General features: G+C 50.7%; 1 protein-coding gene across 1 annotated transcript in view; it reads right to left on the bottom strand.

The window, feature by feature from the left end:
- Positions 1-310: 310 nt before the first annotated feature.
- The window catches only part of LOC309545803 (sodium/potassium-transporting ATPase subunit alpha-1-like), a 93816-nt gene continuing 74764 nt past the window's right edge, over positions 311-19362 (bottom strand). The window contains exons 3-23 of the mRNA XM_082245162.1: positions 16581-16640; positions 16293-16496; positions 16094-16207; positions 15719-15853; positions 15520-15637; positions 15166-15434; positions 14874-15072; positions 14654-14763; positions 10377-10511; positions 6837-7029; positions 6566-6741; positions 6217-6353; positions 4371-4521; positions 4125-4293; positions 3892-4046; positions 3575-3698; positions 2279-2424; positions 2041-2171; positions 1848-1949; positions 1376-1467; positions 311-644 (exon numbers count right to left, since the gene is read on the bottom strand). Coding sequence (XP_082101288.1) covers positions 616-644; positions 1376-1467; positions 1848-1949; positions 2041-2171; positions 2279-2424; positions 3575-3698; positions 3892-4046; positions 4125-4293; positions 4371-4521; positions 6217-6353; positions 6566-6741; positions 6837-7029; positions 10377-10511; positions 14654-14763; positions 14874-15072; positions 15166-15434; positions 15520-15637; positions 15719-15853; positions 16094-16207; positions 16293-16496; positions 16581-16640 — 2949 coding nt within the window. The 3' untranslated portion in view covers positions 311-615. The remainder of the gene's footprint in view (positions 645-1375; positions 1468-1847; positions 1950-2040; positions 2172-2278; positions 2425-3574; positions 3699-3891; positions 4047-4124; positions 4294-4370; positions 4522-6216; positions 6354-6565; positions 6742-6836; positions 7030-10376; positions 10512-14653; positions 14764-14873; positions 15073-15165; positions 15435-15519; positions 15638-15718; positions 15854-16093; positions 16208-16292; positions 16497-16580; positions 16641-19362) is intronic.

The following is a 19362-nucleotide window of genomic DNA, read 5'->3' as shown; positions in this document are numbered from 1 at the left end:
AGGGGAGCATTACTTTGTGGGGGGAGAGGAACAGACACAAATGCAAGATTCATTTTATTGCCCCGTTATTGACCACACCCACTTAACATGTTCCCCCCGCCCTCTTCCAGGACCTTTAGTTACTTCTGTGTTTTAGAAGTAAACCTCCCCTTCTCTGGAGTTGCCAACCCCCGCTCTAGATACATCCCCACATGTATTAACAGGTCTGTCTGTGCCCGGCTACATTGTGCCAAGAGGGATGACCTGACACCCCCAAGAGCGCAGCCAGTAAGACATTGTTCAGTGAATAATCAGACAGCAGACGGCAGAGACCTCTTCAAACCCGAACTTTATTTGTAAAAATGCAGATATATATTTATAATATATTTATAAAACATCTCTCAGACGTCGTGCTCCCTTGCAAAAACCAAACCAGAGAAGGCACAATGAGAACTCTGTACGGACGCACACAGACAAAGCTGCGCCCCTCGATTCATGTCTTCCTAACGGGAACAGGCCAAGCCAGACAGGTGCACGCAGGAACGAGTGGGGTGCAGGCAGACAGAGGGGGGCAGGGGGAGGGGCTGGGAGTGAGGATGAGGATGACGTTGTGAAATGATGGGACAAACTGCAGGTTTAATAATAGCTTTCATTTTCCACCCAGCCTGCAAGAAGAGAAAAAAGGAGTGCGGTCAGAGGATGCAGAGCCAGTACACAGGGGGGCACAGACCAGCGCACACACACAGGGGAGACGCGGGGCACAGACCAGCGCACACATAGGCCAGCGCACACACAGGGGACACGTGGGGCACAGACCAGCGCACACACAGGGGAGAAGCGGGGCACAGACCAGCACACACACACAGGGGAGACGCGGGGCACAGACCAGCGCACACACAGGGGAGATGCGGGGCACAGACCAGCACACACACACAGGGGAGACGCGGGGCACAGACCAGCGCACACACAGGGGAGATGCGGGGCACAGACCAGCGCACACACACAGGGGAGACGCGGGGCACAGACCAGTGCACACACACAGGGGAGACGCGGGGCACAGACCAGCGCACACACAGGGGAGACGCGGGGCACAGACCAGTGCACACACAGGGGAGACGCGGGGCACAGACCAGCGCACACACAGGGGAGACACGGGGCACAGACCAGTGCACACACACAGGGGAGACGCGGGGCACAGACCAGCGCACACACAGGGGAGACGCGGGGCACAGACCAGCGCACACACAGGGGAGACGCGGGACACAGACCAGCGCACACATAGGGGCCACCGACCAACACGCACACACAGGGGGAGACACAGGGCACAGACCAGCACACACACACACGGGAGACCATGGGTCACAAACCAACTTGCACACACGGGAAAGATACTCACCACCAGGGCTGCGCCTGATGATCAATTTACGGACCTCATCATATATAAAGATGATCAGGGAGTACGGGAAGGCACAGAACCACCACGTTGGTCTAAAAAGAAAAAAAAAAAAGATTTACATAAATGCAGAGGTTTATATAGACTGCAATATACTGTCTAACCTGTGTGGGAAGGCGGCATACCCTTGCCACCCCTGAGGAAGGTGACAGAGCCTCCCTGACCCTGAGGAAGACTACAAACCACCCACTATGCCTGAGGAATGCAACAGAAACCCCCCCCCCCCCCCAGGACGGCTACAGACCCTGTAAGATAGCAGAGGTCCTGGGGAAGGTTGTGTCTCCGTCCCCCTTGCATCCCCTATCACCAGTGGAGGCTACAGATCCAGTCCCCCCCTCCCACCGAACAGTCCTTTAGACATGAGACCTTAGACCAAAATCGAGAACTTTCCACCACCAGACAGTTAAAGACTTACTTTAGTGGGTACATGCGAAGAGCCACGTCCATACCGGGACAATATGACAGGAAGGCGGCCAGTGCGGTCTCCTCAAAGAGGCCAAAGATCAGGATCTTGTTCCTGTGAGGAGGAGTGAGCATATTACACCAGTCAGTCAACAAGGCAAGGAATAGGTCTTCCCCCCACCCAATCTCCAGGATTCTTTACTCACTTCATGCCCTGCTGGAAGACGGAGTTCCTTCTGGTCTTACAGATGATCAAATCAGCCCACTGGACAACCACAATACTGACAAAGAACGATGTGTGACAGGTGAACTCCACAATCTTCCTCTGCTCGTAGGTCTGCGGGAATGAGAACACTGGTAAATCTACTGCTAAATTTTCACCACCACCCAACACACATTACCAATGCAGCTCTATCTGCAGCACCATAACCATCGAAGACTCACCCACTGCTGTCCATAGCTGTCCTCTACATCGTTGAGCCATCGGTCGTCCCAGGACACACGGATGCCCAGCAGCGTCAAGGGCAGGAAGCCATTCTCCGCCAAGATGACAAAGTAGCTGAAGAACCCACCCAGGGCTTGGATCATACCTAAAAAATAGGTGAGCAGGTGGTCAGGGACATGTACAGAGAAATGAGTGCCAGCGTGGAGGCTTCTCCAGGGGCGTCCCCCCACGAGCGCCAGCCTGGGGGCTTCTCCAGGGGCATCCCCCCAACAAGCGCCAGTCTGGAGGCTTCTCCAGGGCACCCCCCCCACAAGCGCCAGCCTGGAGGCTTCTCCAGGGCGCCCCCCCCCACGAGCACCAGCCTGAAGGCTTCTCCAAGGGCGTCCCCCCACAAGCGCCAGCCTGGAGGCTTTTCCAGGGCATCCCCCCCCCCACAAGCGCCAGCCTGGAGGCTTCTCCAGGGCGCCCCCCCCCACGAGCACCAGCCTGGAGGCTTCTCCAAGGGCGTCCCCCCACAAGCGCCAGGCTGGAGGCTTCTCCAGGGGCGTCCCCCCACGAGCGCCAGCATGGATGCTTCTCCAGGGGCGTCCCCTCAACGAGCAACAGCCTGGAGGCTTCTCCAGGGGCGTCCCCCCACGAGCACCAGCCTGGATGCTTCTCCAGGGGCGTCCCCCCACGAGCACCAGCCTGGATGCTTCTCCAGGGGCGTCCCCCCAACGAGCGCCAGCCTGGAGGCTTCTCCAGGGGCGTCCCCCCACGAGCGCCAGCCTGGATGCTTCTCCAGGGGCGTCCCCCCAACGAGCGCCAGCCTGGAGGCTTCTCCAGGGCGCCCCCCCTCCCCACGAGCGCCAGCCTGGGGGCTTCTCCAGGACGTCCCCCCCATGTCCAAATGAAAGGCATTTTTCTATATAGACAGTGCTATAGCATACAGAAGGAAGTATCAGTTACCCACCCTGTGCGTTCATCACTAACGCAATGTCCTACACAAGCTCAGCAAACCCCACTTTAGCCATTTGTAACTTTTCCCTACTCTCCTCTATATCCTTATTGTTACTTCCCCCCCCACCCCCATAACCTTATAGTAGGTTCTTCCTAGAACACCCCCTACATCCTCTTTGTGAGCTCCCCCCTAAATTCCCCCACCCTCTCATATCCCTAGTGTAACTCCATCCCCATAATACTACTATATCCTTATTGCAAATTATACCCCCGCCATACCATACTGACCTCCCCCCCCCCATATACCATACTGACCCCCCCCCCCCCCATATACCATACTGACATCAGACACTCACCAATCTGCCCATATGCCATACTGATGAGCCGCTCGTTCACCAGCTTGTCTGTTTTGGGGTTTCTGGGCTGTCTCTTCATGATGTCACTTTCTGCTTGTTCATAAGCCAGGGAGATAGCGGGGACCTGAAAGAAGACAAGTTAGCAGATTCACAGTGTCAGATATCGCCCCCCCCCCCCCCCAGGAGAGTCATTCAAAGTGTCTTAAAAGATCAACCTCCTGCCAGTCCTTGACTCCAAGAACACTCAGCCCTCCCACCAATCCTTGGGTCTCCTGTCTCAAGAGAGCCCCCCAGTTCCTGGCTCACATCACACTCACCATGTCTGTACCCAGATCAATACACAGGATGGTGACGGTACCCAGGGGCAGAGGGATGTTGGCAATGATGAAGATAAGGAAAGGTGTGATCTCTGGGATGTTACTGGTCAGAGTGTAGGCAATGGATTTCTTCAGGTTATCAAAGATCAGACGTCCTGGAAGAGAGAACCGCCGTCATGCAAAGTCTAAGCACGAACCATTCTATGTGACCACACCGCAGAATAGAGACTCACCTTCTTCCACACCGGTCACAATGGAGGCAAAGTTGTCATCCAGCAGAATCATGTCAGCTGCCTGCTTAGACACATCAGAGCCGGCGATACCCATAGCAATACCAATGTCGGCTTTCTTCAAGGCGGGGGAGTCATTGACACCATCACCAGTCACAGCCACAATGGCGCCCTGCAAAACGAGACCGGTCAGGAGCTGTCCAGCAGAGCCATATACATTTCATGGCGAGGACAGGAACTCGGGCTCACCTGTCTCTGGCATCCTTCCACAATGATCAGCTTCTGCTGGGGAGAGGTCCTGGCGAAGACAATCTCAGTGTGGTGTCGCAGAATATCATCGATCTGTTCAGGAGCCATGTCCTTCAGGTCTGAGCCGTGGATCACACAGGCCTTGGCATCTCTGGGGAGAGGAAAGGAAAAACAAAAAATTAAGAACTTCAGGAAACCAGAAAGGAGCACAACCCAACTGGTATAGAGTCGGGGGGGGGGGGGGGGGGTCACAACAACAGTAGGGGTACCAAAAACAACCCAACAGTTTCTAACCCCTCCCGCTCTATCTGCTGCTACACAATTCTGGCCAGAGTTGTGTTTTATCAGTCCTCTGGTTTGGGTCACTTGGCCTCACTTCCTGTGATACCATAACTGGGGAGGAAAGAAGGGGGTGGGTTGCCTATAACATGGGTGCTTACCCTGTGGCCCTCTAGCTGTAGTTGAACTACAAGTCCCATGAAGCATTGCATGGCTGACAGTTACAAGCACGACTCCCCAAAGGGGGACTTCTAGTTCTGCAATAGTTGGAGGGCCAAACATTCAGAATGGCCATGGCCTACAACCAATGTTCCCTCTAATTTTTTACTGTGCTGAGCAAATAAAAACATTTCTGAGCGCAAACCTTTTGACTGAGCAATGGGGGGGGGGGGGGGGGGGACGTCAATGCAGAGTGACCAGCGTGCCCCCAATCAATTGCAGAGTGCCCACAGCATTGCCCCCAATTAATTGCAGAGTGCCCACAATCAATTGCAGATTGCCCACAGCATTGCCCGCAATCAATTGCAGAGTGCTACAGCATTGCCCCCAATCAATTGCAGAGTGCCCACAGCATTGCCCCCAATCAATTGCAGAGTGCCCACAGCATTGGCCCCAATCAATTGCAGAGTGCCACAGCATTGACCCCAATCAATTGCAGAGTGCCACATCATTGCCCCCAATCAATTGCAGAGTGCCACAGCATTGCCCTAAATCAATTGCAGAGTGCCCACAGCATTGCCCCCAATCAATTGTAGAGTGCGCACCTCATTGCCCCCAATCAATTGCAGAGTGCCACTGCATTGGCCCCAATCAATTGCAGAGTGCCACAGCATTGGCCCCAATCAATTGCAGAGTGCCACAGCATTGCCCCCAATCAATTGCAGAGTGCCCACGGCATTGCCCCCAATCAATTGCAGAGTGCCACAGCATTGCCCTCAATCAATTGCAGAGTGCCCACAGCATTGCCCTCAATCAATTGCAGAGTGCCACAGCATTGCCCCCAATCAATTGCAGAGTGCCACAGCATTGCCCCCAATCAATTGCAGAGTGCCCACAGCATTGCCCCCAATCAATTGCAGAGTGCCACAGCATTGCCCCCAATCAATTGCAGATTGCCAACAGCATTGCCCCCAATCAATTGCAGAGTGCCACAGCATTGCCCCCAATCAATTGCAGAGTGCCACAGCATTGCCCCCAATCAATTGCAGAGATGCCAGCGTTCCCCCCGTGCACTTACCTCACGGCAGCTTCTCTTCAGCTCCCGCGTCTCCTCAGTCCTCCCGCCTCCTCCTCGGACCTCGGCCAATGGCATGGGGTGGTTTGCCTTTCGGCCAATCAGGAAGCGGGAGGACCCGCTCTCTGATTGGCCAGGAGGAGGATCTGTGTGACAATAGCGAATTTTCATTCGCTATTGTCACACAATGGGTGGGCTCTCGGGGCGCACTGCTCACTACCTTCACCGTCTTCACGCGGCTGCGCGGTCTGAATTTGTGCTGCGCCCGACCGTTAATTAGACTGTGCGGCCGCGCATGCGCGCAGCTTAAAGGGAACATTGCCTACAACATACCTGGGGTTCACTTGGTTAACTGGAATGTTAAGCCTGGCAGCAATGTCCTCCACAGTCTCGTTACCCTCAGAGATGATTCCCACACCCTTGGCAATGGCCTTTGCTGTGATAGGGTGGTCTCCGGTGACCATGATAACCTGCAGAAGAGAAGTGATAAGATTTGTGGGACGTTGGCCAATATCTATATTCTGTCCTAGAGCTTTCTTGAGAGACTTCTAGCTGATGGAACCTGCACTCCTCACTTCGGTATTAAACATTCATAGTTGACCTCATAGTTACAATAAAAGTACTTAAAAAAACAGCCAATATTTCACTTCTGGTTAGAAGACTCCAAGGTTTGGCTCCTCACCTTGATGCCGGCACTTCGGCATTTGCCCACAGCGTCTGGCACAGCGGCACGAGGGGGATCAATCATCGAGATCAGACCAACAAAGCACAGGTTCTCTGTGGGGAAGTTCTCCTCCTCCGTATCGAACTGGAAGCCGTCGGGGAACTGTTCATCAGACATAGCCAAGTGACAGAAGCCTGCAACAGAGAACATTGACAGACTGTCAGACCATTACCCCAGCGTTTACACCCCCCCTCCCAATGGCATCCCATCCTCCGGAGTCCCCCCTCACCGAGCACCCTTTCACCCAGACCACCCAGCTCCATGTACGCGTTTTGGAAGGAGTCCTTTAGTTCCTCATCCAGAGGCTGCTCTTTGCCCTGCAGCAAGATGGTGGAACATCGGTCCAGGATCCTCTCAGGGGCCCCCTTCATCACCAGCAAGTAACAAGACTCCCCAGGATTGGCATTCTTGTGTATGGACAACTAAGGGAGAGACAAGAAGGCGGAGTTATTGAGAAAGTTCCTGAAGGTGCTAGAAGACCGTGACTTTTTATTATCTGGAACTGAGGTAGCATTACATGACAACTGCAGCACAATCTGTGGATATACCCAGGGCTGTCAAATTGGGGGGGGGTAGTACAGGTGCTACTCAAACACTGGGTCCTATTGGGTCAGCAGGGGCTGCTTGTTTGCACCTTCAGTGCACTGTCATTCGATGGTGCAAGGGGTGCCGTGCCTGCTTTAAATGTGGTACCCCCGTAGGTACTTGCACTGTTCAGGAAATATTAACAATTTCTGCCATTCAAACAGCCGGAGCCCGCGAACATCTAAGGAAGCCCCGTCAGCGGTGACTACATGCCACTGGATGAATCCATTTACAGGCAAGTGTCATGATGTGCTAGTATGTGGTGCATGCTAGCGCATTAGGCCAATAACTTTGTCAGGATTATTGGGGAGATTAAATAAAAGAAAAAGGGTATTATAAAAAGCTATGTATATTCAGTTCTATATAGAGATTTTGAACAGCACAGCTTCCATCTTGCATGAGGTCACTGACAAGTCATGTTCTGTTGCAAGATGCCTTTACAGAGAAGTTCAATAGAAGATCTCTGTATGTCTTTGGTCATAAATAAATGAGGCCTTTTCACATCTTATCAGATAAGAGTCATTTTAGCCAGACACCAACAGTCACTGATGGCCAGTCTTGCTTGTAATCTTATCTGTATTTTATAATGAACAATAAGTTCAGTGTATTTATCAGGTTCATTTAAAAATATGTTTTAGAAAGCATCATCATGTGCAAGATGTATATTAACGATAATACATTGTATTTTTATTATTGATAGAAGTGTGAAATTGGAATTTATATAATGTTAGATATATATACATATACACATAAGTATACTTTTCTATTATGTGTAAGAACTTATGTGTCTTGAAACTAATTACCTCATTTTAGAAACGTTTGTGTTTAACTTTTTATGGCCACATAAATACTATATCCTAGACACAATGTCTGACGTATTTGACAGGATTTTGATAATTTATGGATTTTCACTAGCCAAAGGTTATCAGTTAATAGTAGTGTAATTATATACTATTGTATTGTTTATACTGAATCTAATAAGCAATACAATACTGCCCCCTTTGGAGAATACTACTAAATGCAGTCTCAGGGTAAAATTAGTTATTTCCAATAAAAATATATATTGTATTAAAAATATATCCTTTTTAAAATGGTATTACCAGATCCAATCCCTGCCAAGATACATGATGGAGATATTCGATGGACACGTGTGTATTATGAGAGTATGGACAGGTTTTTATGTTGTTTTTATGATTATTCTTAATTGAAGGAATTATTACATAATTCTAATATCCAAAATACCGGGTGAATAGTAGAGAGGCGTGGCCAATTACCTCACCAGTTAATGGATAAAATATCCCAACCAATGGGGATAAAGTTCCTCCTTCTGGGTTGGGTTTATGGTAATTTTACTGGTCTTTTGTTCAATACAATATAAAAAGGTAATGAGATTACAACCCCAGTTGTATGAACCATAGTAGATTTTTCTCTAAAAGCTGATTTTTGTTTTTATACATTTTTATTAAAGAGGTTGTAAACCCACTTCACAAACGTTTACCTATAGGTAAGCCTATATTAATGGCCGGAGGACACGAACCAGGAAGCAGGACGGCCGGACATGTCGGCCGTCCTGTCGCTGAGGGGGCGGCACGGCGGGGGCTTCGTTTTAAGGTAGGTACATCATAATGAGCTAGTATGCGATGCATACTAGCTCATTATGCCTTTCTCTTTACAGGGATTTTTTTTCTTGTTTTTTTTAAATTACTTTACTTCCTCTTTAATATCAGATTTAGTGCATTATTTGAAATTTGTCTCCCATTTTGCATAGCCTGTTCTCACTCCATCTGCAGCGGAGTGACTGTTGGCTGCGCAATTCACAGACAATTGTGGTCTGATTATATAGAATACTTACCTATGGTTTATGCTATACCTGGGGAGAAAGGTAATCTTGCTTTTATTTTTAATTTCATTATTGAGCTAAATATCACATTGCATTTATCGTTTTAAAATCACAATAAATACCCCGCGCCTTTACATAAGCAGCAGACTCCAAACAATGGTATGTTAAAACTGTATGCATATAAAAAAGAGTTGCGCTAAAACAATTGAGAAAAGATCCCAACAGTCCGCATGCATTCAATCGCTTGAAGACGTAGGCGTACAGGATGATGGTAAGTTCTAGCAATAGTTCAAAATCGCAATGCTTAGAGATGTAAAATAGCACACTTAAAGGTGTTTGATCAATATAGACAAAGGTGAGTTCCCAGCCACCACATACTGCCTCTTATCAGACGATAGTGGGTTTGGAGCAGTGAGTGGTTAAGGACCACTGCAACCTCTTTCCAGAACCGTGCAGCTCACAATACTCCCAAAGCCAAAGCGTGGATGCAAGGTAGTTGAAACAAAAATCCTCTCAGAATCCTGGTGGTGCCGTATCTCACATATATGGGGGATATTAAAGAAAAAGGGACAAGCCCATAGTGCATTATCTCAAGACCACTTTATTGGTATAAAACACAAATGTGCACTCACCCATTCGGTGTTTAAAATAGGCATGTAACATCTATAATTGCAGCAAGCCGGAGACTGTCTCGCAGTGTTCCTTCCGCCCAACCAACAAGATGGCCGCGCTCAGACTTCCGGGTGTGACGTGACTGACGCTCGGCTAACTCCTCCGTCAATCACGTTCACTCCGTCAATCACTAAGGAGCTTAGTGTGGAAAGTGAAGGGAAAGCTGACTAACGAGATTAGGCCACCCCACAGAGAAGTTTAAAGCTTCACCGCACCGCCAGTCCACCCTCATCCTGCCAACAGACCAGGGGCCAGACCACCGGGAGTCACCCAATTTCATCATATCAAGGAGCAGCGCCATGTGTCACCTAATCCGCCAGGCCAGAGAACGGCACCGATTTATGTTAGAGGTCCATCGCTCCCACACCGGCCCAGTACTAGATGCTGCACCCTCAGCACAAGTACAGGAGGAGGAGAAGGGGAAGAAGAAGAGTCTGCAATTGGCACTGAGAGAGGCGGAGGAGCCTGCGTGAGGTACTGACACAGATCCGGCTCTCCACTTAAGATAACAGGTTTATTTTAAGCCGACTTGACAGACACAGTCAGACACCTCTTGCCCTTCCCCCTCCCTGCCAGCACATGGCGGCCTCACAGCAACTCACAGAGGCCACCCAGCACACTGCCATATACACAAGTATCTCCCTCCGGGAAGGGCCGTACGGCTCCACTCACCTGGTACTTATTGGTGGAGTTGAAGGGGATTTCAGCCACTTTGGTGTTCTTCTCTCTCATTTGCCTCACGGAGCCGCAGCACAGCTCGATGCACTTCAGCAGGGCCGATTCAGAGGCATCACCAGCCACATCTCTCTGCAAGACCAACCGTCATAAGTCAGCTACAGAAACGTCACAGTCTGACAGCAGGCTACACACATACGGTACAAGTCAGTTACAGAAACGTCATAGTCTGACAGCAGGCTACACACATAAGTCAGCTACAGAAACGTCACAGTCTGACAGCAGGCTACACACATAGGGTACAAGAAAAAAAATCTAACATTCACTGATGGAGGGTAAACGTGTCGTGGCACTGCATGGCTGGAATTTTGTTTCCTGTCTAGAAACTCGACTTTTCACTACAAAAAATTGTGGTGCCGGCTATGGCTGCCCCATACAGATGGCCAACAGCCAGTCGTAGAGCCTTTAGGGGGGCATTCACACTGGACTGTGCCCGAGTTTAATTCTCCCTCCTCCCCTGCTGGTCTGCATCCATATTGGGCTATAAAAGAAGTTGTCCCAGGAACACTTATGCTAAACAACCCCCAGTAACCCCTTTTCTCTACATAGTCACTATGGAGAGTGGTGTGCTCAGACACAGTTTGCGCTCACACCGAAGCAAACTGTGAACCAAGGCTGGGATCCCCCACCATTGATGGGATCCCCCACCATGGATGGGATCCCCCGCCTCCCCCACCATGGATGGGATCCCGCCTCCCCCACCATGGATGGGATCCCCCGCCTCCCCCACCATGGATGGGATCCCCCGCCTCCCCCACCATGGATGGGATCCCCCACCATGGATGAGATCCCCCGCCTCCCCACCATGGATGGGATCCCCCACCATAGATGGGATCCCCCGCCTCCCCCACCATGGATGGGATCCCGCCTCCCCCACCATGGATGGAAAAAAGGAAGGTTTGGGACTTTAAATGAAGTGTGCCTACAACATGGGTGTGATGAGTAACGTAGTAAACATATACAGCCATAAAGAAAACAAAATGTATTAAATTCTATGAATGATGACATGAAAAGTCAAAATGCATATGATGATTTGGTAGATGGGAGATGTAGTATAGCCATGACATATAGTAAACCATAAATGTTTGAAAAATTAATAAATAAACATAATATACAGAATCATATATACAGAACATATGGTTGTTGCAGAATAAAAACCACAAGAATTGCATCACACTTGCTCTACGCGTTTCGTGACATATTCACTTCTTCAGGAGAAGGTGCAATTCGTGTATCTACAAAACATATAAGTATAAGAGTAATAATACATATACATATATCTATAGCAAAAAGTCCCAAACCTTCCTTTTTTCTTTCCAGATTAGGGATGGAGGCACATCTATATATGAACCTCATTTAAAGTCCCAAACCCTTCCCCTTTATGCCCCCACCATGGATGGGATCCCCCGCCTCCCCCACCATGGATGGGATCCCTCACCATGGATGGGATCCCCCGCCTCTTCCAAAGTAGCCCCAGCCATGGTATGCTTAACCAATTCCCCAGCTTAAATCCCACACCACACAAATGTACCAGTCTGGCCCTAGGAGGTTAACCCTGCCCAGGACTGGTACCAGTTAAAGTGCAAGTGAGTACACCCCAAAAACGCATGGATGTTAGGTTCACGACATACCCAATTTCAGGACATCAGTTAAGCCGGCTGTTGGCTCCTTAACCACCTCCTTCCCCGGCCTATTCTGACACCTCACTCCTACATGTAAAAATCTACTTTTTTGCTGGAAAAAAACTTAGAACCCCCAAAACACATACATGCATATTAAAAAAAAAAAAAAGCAAAGACCCTAGAGAATAAAATTATGGGTGTTGCAATTTTTTTATGTCACACGGTATTCGGGCAGTGATTTTTTAATACGCAATTTTGGGGGAAAAAAAAAAAAAAACACACAAAACAGTAAAGTTAGCCCAACTTTTTGTATAAAGCGAAAGATGATGTTACATCAAGTAAATAGATACCCAACATGTCATGCTTTAAAATTGCGTCTGCCCGTGGAATGGCGGCAAACTATGGCGCTTAAAATTCTCCATAGGTGATGATTTAAACGCCTTTACAGGTGACCAGTTTACAGATGCACAGGAGGTCTGTAATAGAATTATTGCTCGCTCAGACGTTTGCGACAATAACCTCATGTGTGGTGCGATCACTGTTTGCCTATGTGAGCGGGAGTATAAGCACGGGGGCGCTTTAAATTTATTATTTTTTGTACGTACTTTGCTATCACAAGGGATGAACATTCCTTGCAATAACATGGGCCCTGACAGGTCCTCTTTATGGAGAGATTTGAGGTCTATTCGATCGCTCGGATCGGCTGTTTCTCTGGCCGCTGGTTACATAGTTACTAAGGTTAAAAAAAAAAAAAAAAGACACAAGTCCATTTGGCTCAACCAATAAAAAAGCAGCACAGGTGGCCAGTTAAACAAAGATGTGTAACCGGAAGTAACGACTACTCGTCTCTCCGGGGTTCCAGAAAGAGGGAAACAACATCAGTGTCTCTCTCTGTACTGGGCAGCCATTGCCACATCACTCCCGGCCTCTGTGATGGGACGGTAGAGGCCGGAGGAAGCGGTAGCCGTGGCAGGATGGGGGTAGAACCCCCATCGGCCACCAACAGAAGTGATCAAGTGGCTAATTAGTCCCTCAGATCACTTCTGCCTGAAAGGGGATCGCCGGCTGCAAACAATGATACCGGGATGATTCCTGTAGGTGCGCCCACCATCCCGGTATAACCACTGAAACCCAACGGTACGTCCGTAGGAAATGGTTCGTTCACCTTTACTGGTCACTTTTTTGTAAAGACAAAGCCTCTTTTAGCAACATCCGAAGAGTATTCCCAACCAGGCTTTAGGTGGTACGTAAATGGGTTACACCAGGGGTCTCCAAACTTTCTAAACAAAAAGGACCAGTTTAATATCCTTCAGGCCCTTTTCATACTTGTGCTGCCTGAAAGTCGCGCCACTGACTGGACGGACTTGAAATGACGCCTGTGTAATCTGGAGGTCTTTGGACCTCAAGTCCCATCAAAGGTGGACAAAAGTAGCCCAGGGACTGCTAAGTCACGCAGATATGACCGTTACTTATTGGAAATCATGGGGTACGACTTGTCAAGCAACTTTGCAGTCCCAAAGTCGCACAAGTGTGAAAGGGGCCTCAGACTAGCCAGAAGGAGTAGAAAATGTCCTGGCATTGGTAACAACCCCCCGTCACCGGTGCCAGCGGGAGGGAATACTGCACCCCCGCCACCGGAAGGGAACACTGCGCCCCCCGTCCCCAGTGCCAGCGGGGAAGGAACACTGCGCCCCCCGTGCCAGCGGGGAAGGAATACTGTGCCCCCGTCACCAGTGCCAGTGGGAGGAATACTGTGCCCTGTCACCGGGGGCCAGTGGGAGGAATACTGCGCCCCAAGGGCCAGATAAGACAAGCAGGGTGGCCACATCTGGCCCCTGGGCCACAGTTTGGAGACCGCTGGTCTACACCTATAGCAGGGGCATTATCCATCTTTAGTCAGAGCTGTGTTTTACCTACAGACCACTCACCCCCCTTATAAGTCATTTTTTGGTAAAGGTGAACTAACCTTTTACATTTAATATATCTTCTCAGGTCTTTCTCTGCCCAATGTGCCAGCATCTCCCAATTTGCCATTTTTTAGGAATTCCGGGGAACAATCCTGGGATTTTAGACCCTGTCCTGCAGAACCAAAACCACCTAGACTTGTAGAGTGGCGGCAAAGTGCTCCCACATTGAGATGCTGGCATAGTCAGGCAAAGTGATCTCACCCGACAGTACAGCTATAGTCCCAGCCTGAGGTCATGCTGGAGAAAGACTGGGAAGGGGTGTAACAAGTCCCCGCCATGAACAGCGGGGGTTAAACTTCACTGCCATCAACCCACGATGGAGGGGGGGGGGGGGGTCAAACATTACAGCCAATGACCCCCCCAATGGAGGTGTTAAGTAATGCAACTGACCAAAATTTGTGGGGGGATTTTTAGGGTGGTCTCTGACACCAGCCTTGGGGCTTCTATAACACTTACCTTGTCTTCAGTGTACCCAAGTCCTATTTTATCTAATATAGCAAAGGGTGCCACACCACTAGCCGTTCACCCTGAAGACACCCCCACCAGCATTCAATGACGGGGTGGGTACCAGCACCTATTAGCCAATTGAAAAAAAGTCCAGACTTTCCCGGTCAGAGCTCCTCACCTTCAGAATAGGAGTGTTCTCCTGACCAGCCTGGAACACAGCTCTGTTACACAGCCCAGCGATACGTGACAGTGCGGTCCAGGTTGGAGAGCTCTTGTCGAAGGAGGCACCTGTAGCAAAAAAAGGATTTCAGTATGAATGACAGACTGAACAGTACTGCCTACAACTAGACCAGTTCTCTTTATTCCTGCCCCATCCCAAGGACTCCCTAGAAGCTCACCGCTCTGATTCTCTGTGGTGTCGGCCTCATGAATCTGGTTATCGAACCACATGTGTGCCACGGTCATCCTGTTCTGAGTGAGGGTCCCGGTCTTGTCGGAGCAGATGGTGGAGGTAGATCCCAGAGTTTCCACAGCCTCCAAGTTCTTCACCAGGCAGTTTTTGCGGGCCATGCGCTTAGCGGTGAGTGTAAGGCACACCTAGGGGGGGCAGTAAGTTATACCGTCAGACTGGGTTCCAGAAATCTACAGACCAATCACTGCATCCCATCTCTACATTTGTCTTCTACTCACCGTGACCGTGGCCAGCAGCCCTTCAGGCACGTTGGCTACAATGATACCAATGAGGAAGATGACGGCCTCCAGCCAGGTGTACTGCAGGATGAGTGAGAGGATGAAGAAGCTGACACCCAGGAAGACAGCCACACCGGTGATGATATGGATGAAATGCTCGATTTCAACAGCGATAGGGGTGCGGCCACCTTCTAGACCGGAGGCGAGTGTGGCGATACGTCCCATGACAGTGCGGTCACCGGTGTTGACAACGATACCACGGGCAGTACCTGGATAGAGAAGAGAAGTGAGGCAGGGCCAGCAGGACACTCAAAAGAAAAAATGGTCAAGCCATGTCCAGCAGCTTCTACTGACCTTCCACACAGTTGGTGGAGAAGAAGGCGATGTTACGGGTCTCAAGAGGGTTTTCATTGGTAAAGTCAGGAGATCGGGTTTGGGGCTCGGACTCTCCGGTGAGAGAGGAGTTGTCCACCTATGGTGAAGGGCAGACTGTTGAAGAATCCGGTAATAAAGGACATGGCGACATCACAAGACTTGCCCTTTTTCTACTAACCTTACAACCATGGGAAGAGATGACCCTGAGATCCGCTGGGATCCGGTCTCCACCTTTTACCTCTACCAGATCTCCCAGAACCACTTCCTCTGCGTTAATGCTCAACTTCTCACCGCTTCGGATCACCAAGGCTTGCTGTAATAAAGGAAAGCCAGTTACCCCCAACTGACACAGGCCGACCAACCAGTAACCCCCAACTGACCCAGGCTGGCCAACCAGTAACCCCCAACTGACCAAAGCCAGCCAACCAGTAACCCCCCAATTGACCAAAGCCAACCAGTAACCCCCAAATTGACCAAAGCCAACCAGTAACCCCCAATTGACCAAAAGCCAACCCAGTATCTTTGCACTATGATGGATCCAGCTGCTACTTACCTGGGGCACCATGTTCTTGAAGGACTCCATGATTCTGGAGCTCTTTGCTTCTTGGTAGTAGGAGAAGCAGCCGGTGATGATGACGACAGCTGACAAGACAACACCGAGGTAGAGCTGCAGCATAAAAACACAGCATGTTAGCCTACAGGTCACCTTTTTTGAATCCCACCATTAGGGCCACAGCAATGTCAGCACTTACATTATCGTTCTGTGGTTCCTCACCACTGGCTGCCTGGATACCGTACAAAAGGAAACAGAGGATGGCCCCGATCCAAAGCAGCATAGAGAAGCCTCCAAAGAGCTGACGGCAAAACTTTACCCATTCCGGAGTGGTCGGTGGAGGGGTGAGGGCATTTGGACCATCTCTTGCCAGGATCTCAGCTGCCCGGGCAGTGGTGAGCCCCTAAAAAGGAATAAAATACATGAGTACATGATAAGCAAGCCCAGGGGTGGCAACAATCTGCAAAGCGTGAGACAGGGAACTTACCCCTGTCAAGTCTGTGCCATACTTTTGGTGCAATTCATCCAAGGTCAGCTTGTGGTCTTCCTGTAGGGGGAGGAGTCAGAAAATTCACCATCGGGTACAAACACAAATCTCTTATGTCATAAAGAAAGGGGAGGAGGATTACAAAACCCCATAATAACCAGGGTGCTCACTGCCAATAAGAGGGCCATATGATGGGAGGAAAGAGAAAGGTGCTACTTGGCTTGCTGTGTTCTCACAAGCTAAGCGACGCCCATATCACATAATGGATTGGTGTAGGTGCTGCCAGCAAACCCACACAACCCCCCTCAATCACGTCCAACCCTAGTGGAAATTGACTAAGTGGTGAGTTAAAAACCAGAGTTGAAAACAGGAGATTTGAACAGGAGTCTTCAGACCTGTAAGTAACATCTGAAATTTTCTGTTAGTTGTATTATTGTTGTAACTGGGAAAATGTGTGCTAGCAAAATTGAAGGTTTCGTGCAGTTCACAGTGTCCCGCATGTATAAAATAACGGAGCAACCACTCCAGGATGGATACCGCTGTGACAGATGTGAGCAGGTTGTCCTTCTGGAAGCTCGCATTAGAGATCTGGAGGAGCAAATTGCAACACTGGGCAGAACTGACAACCTTGAAAGGGGTCTTCTGCTCGCTGAGCAGAAGGCTAGTGGGGTTAATGGGGAGGGTGGAGGGGTAAGTCAGGTTTATCAGGTAGGAAGATGGGTTAATACAGTCAGAGGGAGTGGTAGGGGCTCATTGAAAAGGAAGGCCAGACCTGGGTTTGAGCACCCTAACAGATTTGCCATGTTGGGTGAAGATGTGGGGGGTGGCAAACTCAGAGGTGGCAGCCCTAGATGTCACTGCTATCCCTAACAGCCGGGAGAGCAGTCCGTCTAGTAGAGGGGGTGAGGGGACTGTAGGTAGGCCTAGACAGTTGGTGGTAATTGGGGATTCTATAATCAGAAGGACTGATAGAATAATTTGTCACCAGGATCACCTCAAACGAATGGTTTGCTGTCTCCCTGGCAGGCACGGATTGGCCAATCGGGAGAACCAGGACTTCTCCCGGTGGGCCGTGTCGGTCCGGGGGCCGTTCCACTGGGTTGCCTGATTTAAAAATGGCGCCGCACGGCGCCAACATGTCACGGCGCATGCGCCGCCGCTGCTCGGAAAAGGCCGTACATGTTCGGCTATTCCCGAGAATAGTCGAACCTATGCGAGCTTTCCCGAGTGGCGGCGGCGCATTCGCAATGACGTGTTGGCGCCGGGCGGCGCCAATTTTAAATCGATGTGGCCTCAGGAACAGGTGAGACTCCTCCACTGCCTGCCATTATGCGGGGCTGCAGGCATACTACAAGAGATACAATGCTGTGGGCATGGTACACCTGTACCATGCCTGCAGCACTGCATCTCCTGTACCATGTCCACAGCCCCGCATTCTCCTGTACCATGTCCGCACAGCCCCGCATTCTCCTGCACCATGTCCGCACAGCCCCGCATTCTCCTGTACCATGTCCGCACAGCCCCGCATTCTCCTGTACCATGTCCGCACAGCCCCGCATTCTCCTGTACCATGTCCGCACAGCCCCGCATTCTCCTGTACCATGTCCGCACAGCCCCGCATTCTCCTGTACCATGTCCGCACAGCCCCGCATTCCCCTGTACCATGTCCGCACAGCCCCGCATTCTCCTGTACCATGTCCGCACATCCCCGCATTCTCCTGTACCATGTCCGCAGCCCCGCATTCTCCTGTACCATGTCCGCAGCCCCGCATTCTCCTGTACCATTACCACAGCCCTGCATTCTCCTGTACCATGTCCGCAGCCCCGCATTCTCCTGTACCATGTCCATAGAACTGCATTCTCCTGTACCATGTCCGCAGCCCCGCATTCTCCTGTACCATTACCACAGCCCTGCATTTTCCTGTACCATGTCTGCAGCCCCGCATTCTCCTGTACCATGTCCGCACAGCCCCGCATTCTCCTGTACCATGTCCGCACAGCCCTGCATTCTCCTGTACCATGTCCGCACAGCCCCGCATTCTCCTGTACCATGTCCGCACAGCCCCGCATTCTCCTGTACCATGTCCGCACAGCCCGCATTCTCCTGTACCATGTCCGCACAGCCCCGCATTCTCCTGTACCATGTCCGCACATCCCCGCATTCTCCTGTACCATGTCCGCAGCCCCGCATTCTCCTGTACCATGTCCGCAGCCCCGCATTCTCCTGTACCATGTCCACAGCCCCGCATTCTCCTGTACCATGTCCGCAGCCCCGCATTCTCCTGTACCATGTCCGCAGCCCCGCATTCTCCTGTACCATGTCCGCAGCCCTGCATTCTCCTGTACCATGTCCGCAGCACTGCATTCTCCTGTACCATTACCACAGCCCTGCATTCTCCTGTACCATGTCTGCAGCCCCGCATTCTCCTGTACAATGTCCGCAGCCCCGCATTCTCCTGTACAATGTCCGCAGCCCCGCATTCTCCTGTACCATGTCCGCAGCACTGCATTCTCCTGTACCATGTCCGCAGCACTGCATTCTCCTGTACCATGTCCGCAGCCCCGCATTCTCCTGTACCATGTCCATAGAACTGCATTCTCCTGTACCATGTCCGCAGCCCCGCATTCTCCTGTACCATTACCACAGCCCTGCATTTTCCTGTACCATGTCTGCAGCCCCGCATTCTCCTGTACCATGTCCGCACAGCCCCGCATTCTCCTGTACCATGTCCTCACAGCCCTGCATTCTCCTGTACCATGTCCGCACAGCCCCGCATTCTCC

The sequence above is a fragment of the Pelophylax lessonae genome, assembly GCF_965119305.1.
Source record: "Pelophylax lessonae genome assembly, chromosome: 2".
Lineage (NCBI taxonomy): Eukaryota > Metazoa > Chordata > Amphibia > Anura > Ranidae > Pelophylax > Pelophylax lessonae.
The sequence above is the reverse complement of the archived record's forward strand: the minus strand, read 5'-3'. Positions and strand labels throughout refer to the sequence as shown.